General features: G+C 45.5%; 1 protein-coding gene across 6 annotated transcripts in view; it reads right to left on the bottom strand.

Annotated features, from left to right (window-relative positions):
- gtf2e2 (general transcription factor IIE, polypeptide 2, beta) overlaps positions 1–12,203 on the bottom strand; it is a 246,407-nt gene that overhangs the window by 47,396 nt on the left and 186,808 nt on the right. For all 6 annotated transcript variants that reach the window (XM_086010207.1, XM_086010198.1, XM_086010176.1 and 3 more), the window contains one exon: positions 4,261–4,354. In XM_086010207.1, coding sequence (XP_085866333.1) covers positions 4,261–4,354 — 94 coding nt within the window. The remainder of the gene's footprint in view (positions 1–4,260; positions 4,355–12,203) is intronic.

Genomic DNA, 12,203 nt, shown 5'->3' with positions numbered 1-12,203 from the left:
GGAGGACGCAAAAAATCTCCAAAGGGATATAGATAGGCTAAGTGAGCGGGCAAAAATCTGGTAGATGGAGTTTAATGTGGGAAAATACGAGGTTATCCACTTAGGTAGGAAAAATAAAAATTGCAAAATGCTGAGATACAGAAGGATCTGGGGGTCCTTGTACATGAATCACAAAAAGTTAGCATACGGGTACAGCAAGTAATTAGGAAGGCAAATGGAATGTTGGCCTTTATTGCAAAAGGAATGGAGTATAAAAGTAGGGAAGTCCTGTTACAACTGTAAAGGGCATTGGTGAGACCATACTTGGAGTACTGCGTACAGTTTTGGTCTCCTTATTTAAGGAAAGATATACTTGCATTGGAGGCAGTTCAGAGAAGGTTCACAAGGTTGATTCCGGAGATGAAGGGGTTGTCTTATGAAGGTTGAGCAGGTTGGGCCTATACTCATTGGAGTTTAGAAGAATGAGAGGGGATCTTATTGAAACATAAAAGATTCTGAAGGGACTTGACAGGGTCGATGCAGAGAGGATGTTTCCCCTCGTGAGGGAATATAGAAATAGGGGGCATAATTTCAGAATAAGGGGAAACCCTTTTAAATCGGAAATGAGGAGGAATTTCTTCACTCAGTGAGTCGTGAATCTTTGGAATTCTCTTCCCCGGAGAGCTGTGGAGGCTGGGTCATTGAATATATTTAAAGGTGGAGATAGACAGATTTTTGAACGATAAAGGAGTCAAGGGTTATGGGGAGCGGGCAGGGAAGTGGAGTTGAGGCCAAGATCAGATCAGCCATGAACTTATTGAATGGTGGAGCAGGCTCGAGGGGCCAAATGACCTACTCCTGCTCCTACGTCTTATGTTCTTATGTCCCCTACCACTACCACATTCCTTTTCACTCTCCCACTTGAATTCTCTCCTGTACTACGTTGCTGTGGTCAGTTTGCTCATCCACCCTGCAGACTTTGCCCTCATCCACACAGGCAGCAAGAACCTGGTACCTGTTGGATAAGAGAAATGGCCAAGGCTCCTCCAGCACTGCACCTGGGGTCCCCATGCCTGCCTGAGACGCAGTCACACCCTCCTGCCCTTGACCACTAACCAGACTTGTACCACTACCTAACCTAAATCTGTGACTGCCTCCTGGATCAAAAACTCTCCCCTTCCTTGATGCCCCGCAATGTCTGCACCTCAGACTCCAGATCAGCAACTTAGATGAAGTTCCTCCAGTTACAGACACTATCACAATGTTCTTCACAAACTCACACATGCTGCAGTTGAGGCACACCACCTGCACTGCCATCCATTGTTTTCTTTAAATTATTTAGTCATCCCAGGTCTGTTCCTCTCGCTCTTATCAGCTGTGGGAGGGCGTTAGGTGATAATCGGCGGAGGTTTCCTTGCCTATGTTTGACCGGATGGAATGAGACTTCTTGGGGTCCGGAGTCAATGTTGGGGACTCCCAGGGCCACTCCGTCCCGATTGTATACCATTGTGCCGTCCCTTCTGGTGGGCTGTCCTGCCGGTGGGACAGGACATGCTCAGGGATAGTGATGGAGGAGTCTGGGATGTTAGCTGAAAGGTATGATTCTGTGAGTATGCCAATTTTGGCCCCAGATGCTTGTGAGGAGGACTTTGCAAGATTGGGTGTGCCTTTGTTGTGTCCGAATCCAATGCCTAGGTCAATGCCAGGTGGTCTATCTGGTTTTATTCTTATTGAGCCGTTTGATACAACCGAGTGGCTTGCTAGGCCATTTCAGAGGGCAGTTAAGAGTCAACCACATTGCTGGATATAGGCCGGACTGGGTAAGGACAGCAGGTTTCCTTCCCTAAAGGATATTTGTGAACCAGATGGGATTTTACGACAATCCGATAGTTTCATGGTCGCTTTTTACTGACACTAGCTTCTCATTCCGGATTTATTTAATTAACTGCATTTAAATTTCCCAGCTGGTGGGATTTGAACTCATGTCTCCGGATCATTAGTCAAGGTCTCTGGATTACTAGTCCAGCAACATAACCACTATGCTCCTATACCCGACTGCTATCATACCCTGAACCCATACCAATGCTGCATGATTCTTTAGGTCTCAATACAGGAGCAGCTTGGATGTGGCACTAAATGAAAATCAATCTGATTTAAATGTTACAATAAAATCTGCCAGATCCATGGAATTGCACCCAGTAAGACTGGTAGCTTCAGGAGCGTTTGAAGGTTGACAAACACTGCCCAGAATTCATCTACGCCATAGAGGCCCTTGATCGCTACAAAGAAAGAGGAAATCATGGAGTATGTGACTTATACCATTAATTATGCCAATTATGCTGTTTTTCAGACTGAAGGATGGTAGACAGTGGTGTTCCCCAAGGGTCAGTGCTGGGGTCACTGCTTTTTTGATACATGGAAATGACCTAGATATTGGAATACAGAGTAGAATTTCTAAATTTGCCGATGACACCAAACTTGGGGGTGTGGCAAACAGTGATGATGATATCAATCGAGTGCAACAGGACATAGAAAGGCTAGCAGAATGGGCAGATGGAATTTAATACAGAGAAGTGTGAGGTGATGCATTTTGGCAGAAGGAACAGGGAGAGGCAATATACAATTAATGACACAGTTTTAAAAAGTGTGCAGGGATAGAGGGACCTGGGAGTTAATGTGCATAGGTCCCTGAAGTTGGCAGGACATATTGAGAGAGTGGTTAGCAAAGCATATGGGATCTTGGGCTTCATAGAGGTATTGAGTACAAAAGTAGAGAAGTTATGCTGAACCTTTATAAAGTGCTGGTTAGGTCACAACTGGAGTATTGCGTCCAATTCTTGTCACCACACTTTAGGAAGGATGTGAGGCCCTCGAGAGGGTACAGAGGAGATTTACCAGAATGGTTCCGGGGATAGGCGATCTTAGTTACAAGGACAGGTTGGAGAAGCTGGATTTGTTTTCATTAGAGCAAAGGAGGTTGAGGGGTGATTTGATAGAGGTGTACAAGATTATGATGGGTTTGGATAAGCTAGACGGGGAAAGGCTGTTCCCACTAGTTGATGGTACAAGGACTAAGGGACACAGATTTAAGGTTTTGGGTAAAAGATACAAGGGGGTGTGAGGAAAAACTTTTTTACGCAGTGAATGGGGAGTACCTGGAAATCGCTGCCGACGGAAGCGGTGGAAGTGGAGACACTTAATGTTTTCAAGGGGAGACTGGATAGGCACTTGAGGGAAATAAACGTGCAGGGCTATGGGGATAGAGCGGGGGAATGGGACTGACTGGATTGCTCTAGAGAGCCAGGACGGACTCAATGGGCCAAATGGCCTCCTTCTGTGCAGTTATGATTCTATGACTCCATATTTTGGTAGGTTCGCTGTTACTCTCACCAAAAAGTTAGTAGGTAATTATGATAGCTTCGTCCCCATTAAAATCAATGGCGATTGCGATTTTCTTGCTCTCAAGCTAGTTTTCACACCTCTTAGACTTTAAAATAATAGCAGTGTTGGCCTGGCAGCGACGTGATTTATTGATCCTAGATCAGTATGGAAAACGGAGAGCTAAAATCAAATTGTATCCCACAGTATTATTTCTATAATTTGTTGCTATAATTTTGTGATGGTGGCTATCCTGGGAATGTTTCATCTGCCTCAAATCACAAAGGAACCAAGGCAGTCTTTACTCATTCATTTATTTAGTCTTTTAGTTAGCATTTAATACAAAGCTCGATTGTAGATTAGAGTTTACTTAAGAAGTTAAGACTTCTATTCACTTAAACCCTCCCATGATTCCAGATGGCGAATGTGTCATTACTTCAGTTCTTTAGATCAGTGCCGAGTGCCTTATTTGCCGCTGTGGTGCATTCTAATTAGGAAACCATCAAAATTTGGAGCAAGTTAGCAATGGCATAATTGGCATGCTAAACGGCAAGATTTACAGTGTAGGTTGCCGATCTCGCTGTTGCAGCAAAATCTGGGCCTAAGTACTTCCTGTAGGTACCTCTACTGTGGCTCATTAATATGTTTTAGCACCAATCACAGACAAGTACTGCCTGGTACACCAGTGTGCTATTTCTAAATCCCACCTCAGCCATCTTCATCACCTCCCTGGTAAATTGAGATGCAAGGAATCCCCTATACTCTAACAGACAATCCCTCACCTGAGATAATTTACCCATTAATACCAAATTAAAGGTATTAAAGCTGTGAACAGCTACTATGAACTGGAATGAAGCTGGCCAAACTACTGAAAAATACATTTATTAAAAAAAAACCTCTTACCTTCATCCATCGTGAACTGGCAGCTCTTGTCATTATAGAAGAGAATCTTCTTCTTATCAGGTCGGGTCACAAAAATAATTTGGTCCCCCAACACCTATGAAGATACACAAACACAGGTTATGCCTTTTCATAGTGCAAAATTTGTTGATTGAACTAAATTAAAATATAGGTGTTAATTAGGTTCTGTTTATTTGGATTGTTCATGTAATGCTTGTTCGCCAAGTGGTGTTGAACTACCAAGAGGAGATGCAGAAAGGGATCTTGAAGTGATAAGACTATGCTACACAGCAGCAATCAACAAAGCAACCAGAATATTGATTCTGCAGCACAGCTCAGCAGAGCACAAGTTTGAGGTCATTGTGCTAAAGGTGCTCAGACAAGAAGGCCGAGTTATGAAGAAAGGTTAGCAAACTATAGACTGTTCGGCTTTGAAAGGAGGAAAATGAAGAGGAAATCTTGTAACCCTCTATAAGATATTAAGTGGAATAGGTTCAAACTGAGAAAAGGCAAGCTCAGGACTGATGCAAGAAAGTACTTAAAAAGAGTGAATGGTCTTCTGGATATGTCAGTGGAGGTTAAAACTCTGGAATCATTCAAGAGGGAGTTAGATGCTGAGATCCACCTAGAAGGACAAGGGCAGCAGGCGCATGGGAACACCACCACCTCCAAGTTCCCCTCCAAGTAACGCACCATCCTGACTTCGAAGTATATCACCGATCCTTCATCGTCACTGGGTCAAAATCCTGGAACTCCCTACCTAACAGCACTGTGGGAGTACCTTCACTACACGGACTGCAGCGGTTCAAGGCGGCGGCTCACCACCATCTTCTCAAGAGCAACTAGGGATGGGCAATAAATGCTGGCCTTGCCGGCGGCGCCCATATCTCATCAGCGAATAAAAAAACAACTCTGCTTCACACAAGTGCTACTTCTAAGAGCGAAGTGATGCATTTTGGAAGAATGAGGAGAGGCAATATAAACTAAAATGGTACAATTTTAAAGGGGGTGCAGGAACAGACAGACCTGGGGGTTTACAGATACAAATCTTTGAATGTGGCAGGACAAGTTGATAAGGCTATTTAAAAACACATACAAGATCCTTGGCTTTAAAAATAGACGCATAGAGTACAAAAGCAAGGAAGTTACGCTAAACCTTTATAAATCATTGGTTAGGCAACGTGTGTTCAATTCTGGACACCACACGTTAAGAAGGATGTCAAGGCCTTGGAGACAGTGCAGAGGAGATTTTCTAGGATAATACCAGTGATGAGGAATTTCAGTTACGTGGAGAGACTGGGAGTGTTCTTTTTAGAGTAGAGAGGGACAAGGGGAGATTTAATAGAGGTGTTCAAAATTATGAAGGGTTTGGATAGAGTAAATAGGGAGAATCGGTAACCAGAGGACACCGACTTAAAGGTAATTGGCAAATTACCAGAGGGCAGATGAAGAGAAGTTGTTATGCTCTGGTATTAACTGCCTGAATGGGTGAAGGAAGCAGATTCAATAGTAACTTATAAAAGAGAATTGGATAAATACTTGCAGGGGAAAAATTTGCAGAGCTATTGGGAAAGAGCAGGGGAGTGGGACTAATTGGATAGCTCTTTCAAAGAGCCGGCACAGGACCAAATGGCCTCCTTCTGTGCCGTATGTTTCTATGATTTTAGTAGAAAGCTTGACTATCATCTCAAGTTCAGTTTTAGAACAGTTTTGTCATCGTCCATGCAGGAAAATAACATTCTGAAACACACTACTGAATTCTGGGAATGCACTACTGTAGGGGCACCATCATCACAAGGGCTGCAGCCACTCAAAGAGAATGCCCACCTCCTTCAAAGGGCAACTTGAGATGGACAATGAATGCAGTCTTGCCAGCATTGCCCACATTCCAAGAACAAACTTAAAAAATGGTGTTTGCGTAAAGAACCATGAAATAAAGAGAGGTTTCTAAGGAGGCATTAATGTGAGAAGATACAAAAGCAAAATACTGCGGATGTTGGAAATCTGAAATAAAAACAGAAAATGCTGGAAATACTCAGCAGGCCAGGCAGTATCTGTGGCGAGAGAAACAGTTAATTTTTCATGTTACAGCTTTCCGTACTCAACATTGAGTTCAACAATTTCAGATCATAACCTTTGCCCCTGATTTTTCAGATGACAGTTGCTGATGATTCTGCTATTCCCATTTACACCTCTTCTGACCCATCTTTTATTCCATTACTTGTCCCATCACCATCTCCTTTTGCCTCACATCATCATCCCTTTTGTCTTTTAATCTCTCCTGCCTTCCACCCTATCACATTTATTTCAGATTTCCAGCATCCGCAGTGTTTATTAATGTGAGAAGATAGCTGTGCTGCCATCATTTACGTGCTAACAAAGCTGGAGGATATAGCTACAACTTCTCTTTGATGGAATGGTATTCAAGTGCAAGAACAATTAGCAGAATCTGCAAAAAATGTCAGGAATGGCTCACAAAAGCCAAGTCCACTCAGACAGATTCTTGAGGAACTTCAGCTCAGAGTTTTTGAGCTGGAGTCTGAGGTGCAGACATTGCGGGGCTTCAGGGATGGGGAGAGTTACCTGGATACTTTGATCCAAGGAGGCAGTCACATCCCTTAGGTTAGGTAGTGGTACAGGTCTGGTTAGTGGTCAGGGACAGGAGGGTGTGATTGCAACTCAGGCAGGTATGGAGACCCCAGGAGCAGTGCTGGAGGAGCCTCAGTCTTTGCCTTTGTCCAACAAGCATGAGGTTCTTGCTGCCTGTGTAGATGAGAGAAAAGCCTGCAGGATGGATGAGCAGGCTGACCATGGCACCATGGTGCAGGAGGCCATTCAAGTGGGGGGAGTGAAAGGGAATGTAATTGTGGTAGTCAGGGGGATTTTAACATTTAAAAAAATTTGTTTATGCGATGTGGGCATCGCTGGCAAGGCCAGCATTTATTGCCCATCGCTAACTGCCCTTCAGAAGGTGGTGGTGAACTGCCTTCTTGAAGCGCAGCAGTCAGTGTGGTGAATGTACTCCCACAGTGCTGTTAGGTAGGGAGTTCCAGAATTTTGACCCAGCGACGATGAAGGATCGGCGAGACACTTCTAAGTCAGGATGGTGTGTGACTTGGAGGGGAGCTTGGAGGTGGTGGTGTTCCCATGCGCCTGCTGCACTTATCCTACAAGGTGGAAGAGGTCATGGGTTTGGGAGGTGCTGCCGAAGAAGCCTTGGCGAGTTGCTGCAGTGCATCTTGTAGATGGTACACACATGCAGCCAAGGTACGCCAGTGGTGGAGGGAGTGAATGTTTAAGGTGGTAGATGGGGTGCCAATCAATCAGGCTGCTTTGTCCTGGATGGTGTCGAGCTTTGAGTGCTGTTGGAGCTGCACTCATCCAGGCAAGTGGAGAGTATTCCATCACACTCCTGACTTGTGCATTGTAGATGGTGGAAAGGCATTGGGGAGTCAGGAGGCGAGACACTCGCCGCAGAATACCCAGCACCTCTGACCTGCTCTTGTTACCGCAGTATTTATGTGGCTGGTCCAGTTACGTTTCTGGTGACTGGTGACCCCAGGATGTTGATGGTGGGGGACTTGGCGATGGTAATGCCATTGAATGTCAAGGGACGATGGTTAGACTCTCGCTTGTTGGAGATAGTCATTGCCTGGCACTTCCGTGGCGCGAATGTTACCTGCCACTTATCAGCCCAAGCCTGAACGTCATCCAGTTCTTGTTGCATGCGGGCATGGACTGCTTCATTATCTGAGGAGTTGTCAATGGCACTGAACACTGTGCAGTCATCAGCAAACATCCCCATTTCTGACCTTATGTTGGAGGGAGGTCATTGATGAAGCAGCTGAAGATGGTTGGGCCTAGGACACTGCCCTGAGGAACTGCTGCAGCAATGTCCTGGGGATGTGATGATTGACCTTCAACCACCACAACCATCTTCCTTTGTGCTAGGTATGACTCCAGCCAGTGGAGAGTTTTCCCCCCGATTCCTATTGACTTCAATTTTACTAGGGCTCCTTGATGTCACACTAGATCAAATGCTGCCTTAATGTCTAGGGCAGTCACTCTCAACTCACCTCTGGAATTCAGCTCCTTTGTCCATGTTTGGACCAAGGCTGTAATGAGGTCGGGAGCCGAGTGGTCTTGGCAGAACGCAAACTGGGCATCAGTGAGCAGGTTATTGGTGAATAAGTGCCGCTTGACAGCACTGTCGATGACACCTTCCATCACTTTGTTGATGATTAGGTGTAGGCTGATGGGGCGGTAATTGGCCAGATTAGATTTGTCCTGCTTTTTCTGGACAGGACATATCTGAGCAGTTTGCCACATTGTCGGATAGATGGCAGTGTTGTAACTGTACTGGAACAGCTTGGCTAGAGGCGCGGCTAGTTCTGGAGCACAAGTCTTCAGCACGATAGCCGGGATGTTGTCGGGGCCCATAGCCTTTGCTGTATCCAGTGCGCTCAGCCGTTTCTTGATTTCACGTGAAGTGAATTGAATTGGCTGAAGACTGGCTTCTGTGATGGTGGGGACCTCAGGAATAGGCCAATATAGATCATCCACTCAGCACTTCTGGCTGAAGATGGTTGCAAACGCTTCAGCTTTGTCTTTTGCACTCACGTGCTGAGCTCTACCATGGGGATATTCATGGAGCCTCCTCCTCCCGTTAGTTATTCAATGGTCCACCACATTCACGACTGGATGTGGCAGGACTGCAGAGCTTTGCTCTGATCCGTTGATTGTGAGATCGCTTAGCCCTGTCTATCGCATGCTGCTTCTGCTTTTTAGCATGCATCTAGTCCTGTGCTGCTGCTTCCCCAGGTTGGCACCTCATTTTTAGGTATGCCTGGTGCTGCTCCTGGCATGCTCTTCTACACTCCTTATTGAACCAGGGTTGGTCCCCAGGCTTGATGGTAATAGTGCGGGATATGCCAGGCCATGAGGGTACAGATTGTGGTGGAATACAATTCTGCTGTTGCTGATGGCCCACTGCGCCTCATGGATGCCCAGTTTTGAGCTGCTAGATCTGTTCTGAATCTATCCCATTTAGCACGGTGGTAGTGCCACACAACATGATAGAGGATGTCCTCAGTGTGAAGACGGGACTTCGTCTCCACAATGACTGTGTGGTGGTCAATGCTACCAATACGGTCATGGACAGATGCATCTGCGACAGGTAGATTGGTGAGGACGAGGTCAAGTAGGTTTTTCCCATGTTGGTTCTCTCACCACGTGTCGCAGGCTATGTCCTTGAGGACTCGACTAGCTCTGTCAATAGTGGTGCTACCGAACCACTCTTGGTGATGGACATTGAAGTCTCCCACCCAGAGTACATTCTGTGCCCTTGCTACTCTCAGTGCTTCTTCCAAGTGGTGTTCAACATGGAGGAGTACTGATTCATCAGCTGACGGAGGGCGGTCGGTGGTAATCAGCAGGATGTTTTCCTTGCCCATGAAGCCATGAGACTTCATGGGGTGCGGAGTCAATGCAGAGGACTCCCAGGGCCACTCGTTCCTGACTGTATACCACTGCGCCTCCACCCCTGGTGGGTCTGTCCTGCCGGTGGGACAGGACATACCCAGGGATGGTGATGGAGGAGTTTGGAACATTGGCTGAAAGGTAAGATCCTGTGAGTATGACTATGTCTAATCTATGTGACAGTTCCCACAATTTTGGCACAAGTCCCCAGATGTTGGTGAGGAGGACTTTGCAGGGTCGACTGGGCTGGGTAGGCCATTGCCGTATCCGTAGCCGGTGCCAAGGTTGATGCCAGGTGGTCCGTCCGGTTTCATTCTTATTATTGTGTTTCGTAGCAGTTTGTTACAACTGCATGGCTTGCTAGGCCATTTCAGAGGGCAGTTAAGGGTCAACCATATTGCTGTGGGTCTGGAGGCACATATAGGCCAGACCAGGTAAGGATGGCAGATTTCCTTCCCTAAAGGACATTATTGAACCAGATGAGTTTTTCCGACAATCCGAAAGTTTCATGGTTACTATAACTGATGCTAGCTTTTTTTTTTATTGCAGATTTATTTAATTGAATTTAAATTCCCAGCTGCCGTGGTGGGATTTGAGCTCACATCTCTGGATCATTAGTCCAGGCCTCTGGATTACTAGCCCAGGCCTCTGGATTACTAGCCCAGTGACATTACCACTATGCTACCGTTCCCTTATTATAGATACTGTTCTCTGCATCCGCGACCGATAGTTCCAAAGGTTCTGTTGCCTGCCCGATGCCAGGGTTAAAGACATCTCCTCGCGGCTGGAGAAGAGCTTGGAGTGGAGGGGATGGGGGGGCGGATCCAGTTGTCGTGGTCCACGTAGGAACCAATGACTTAGGTAGAACTAGGAATGAATTCTGCTGAGGGAGTTTGAGGAGCTAGGACTCAAATTAAAAAGCAGAACCTCAAAAGGTAATAATTCTGGATTGTTACCTGAGCCACGCGCAAATTGGCATAGGGACAAACAGATTAGAGGTTTAAATGCGTGGCTCAAAGAGTGGTGTGGGAGGAAGGGGTTTCGGTTCATGGGGCACTGGCACCAGTACTGGGAAAGGAGGGAGCTGTTCCTTTGGGACAGGCTCCACTTAAACTGGGCTGGAGCCAGTGCCCTGGCAAACCGAGTAACTTGAAGCTTTAATGGATTTCTGATATGGTTATGGGACGTTGTATATTGTGGTGTTATTTAGTGATAAAGCCTTTCCTCCGTTCAGGACTTTAAACTAATGAAGGGGGGTGGGAGGATACAGCAAAGAGTAAATTTAAAAGCAGTGAGAGAAATGTCAAGGCTCTAGAGCAGAGTAGAGCTTTGGGTAAAAATAAGCAGAGTGGGTCAGGAAGGGACAGAGAAAGTAACACTTATTAGGCATCAGTGATGAAGGTGACATCAGGGAAAAATAAAAATAAGTCAAAGCTAACGGCACTATATCTGAATGCGTGAAGCATTCGCAACAAAATAGATGAATTAATAGCGCTAATAGAAATTAACAGGTTTGATCTAATAGCCATAACGGAGACGTGGTTTCAAAGTGGCCAAGGTTGGGAACTAAATATTCCAGGATACGTAACTTTTAGAAGAGATAGGCAAAATGAAAAAGGAGAAGGGGAAGTCCTGATAATAAAGGATGGAAAAAAGACAGTAGAAAGGATCTTAGCTCAGAAAATCAAGAAGTAGAATCAGTTTGGGTGGAGCTAAGAAACAGCAAGGGGCAGAAAACATTGGTGGGAGTTGTTTATAGGCCTAATAGTAGTTGTAATGTAGGGTAGAGTATAAATCAGGAAATTAGAGGTGCATGCAACAAGGGTAATACAGTAATCATGGGGGACTTTAATATACATTTGACCGGGCAAACCAAATTTGCAGTAATAGTGTTGAGGACGAATTCATGGAATGTATGTAAGATAGTTTTCTAGATCAGTATGTTCAGGAACCAACTAGGGAACAGGTTATTTTAGATCTAGTGTTGTGCAATGAGAAAGGGTTAATTAATAACCTTGTAGTAAAGAGGCCTTTAGGAAAGAGTGACCATAATATGATGGAATTTTATATTGAGTTTGAAAGTGATTTAGTTAAATCCGAAACTAGGGTCTTAAATATAGTCTTTGGGCTCGATTTTGCCTGGCCCGAGGTGGTGTGTCAGGTGGTAAAATCGCAAAAAATGGCGGGCAGGCCCGATCCCGCCTCCGAGCAATTTTCCCAAATTGGTGTATTCTGACCCCGTTTCCATCCTGTCTCCAAGAGGCGGGATAGACCCTTAAGGCCCTTAGCAACTCTATAATCCCATTTTGAGAGGCCTTTCTGATTTTCCCACTTTTCCCACATCCTGCACGTCTCCTCTGGAACAAGCCAGTGAATCCTGGCGGCCTCACAAGTGGACTGCTTACCAACAGCTGCAGCACCACCATTAAAAAGGAGTTTTCAGCAATCATCATTTGCAGGTGGCAGAA

The sequence above is a fragment of the Somniosus microcephalus genome, chromosome 2 (genome assembly GCF_052327205.1).
Source record: "Somniosus microcephalus isolate GS21.2 chromosome 2, FLI_Smic_1.0, whole genome shotgun sequence".
Classification (NCBI taxonomy): Eukaryota; Metazoa; Chordata; class Chondrichthyes; order Squaliformes; family Somniosidae; genus Somniosus; species Somniosus microcephalus.
This window is presented reverse-complemented; position numbering and strand designations above follow the sequence as displayed.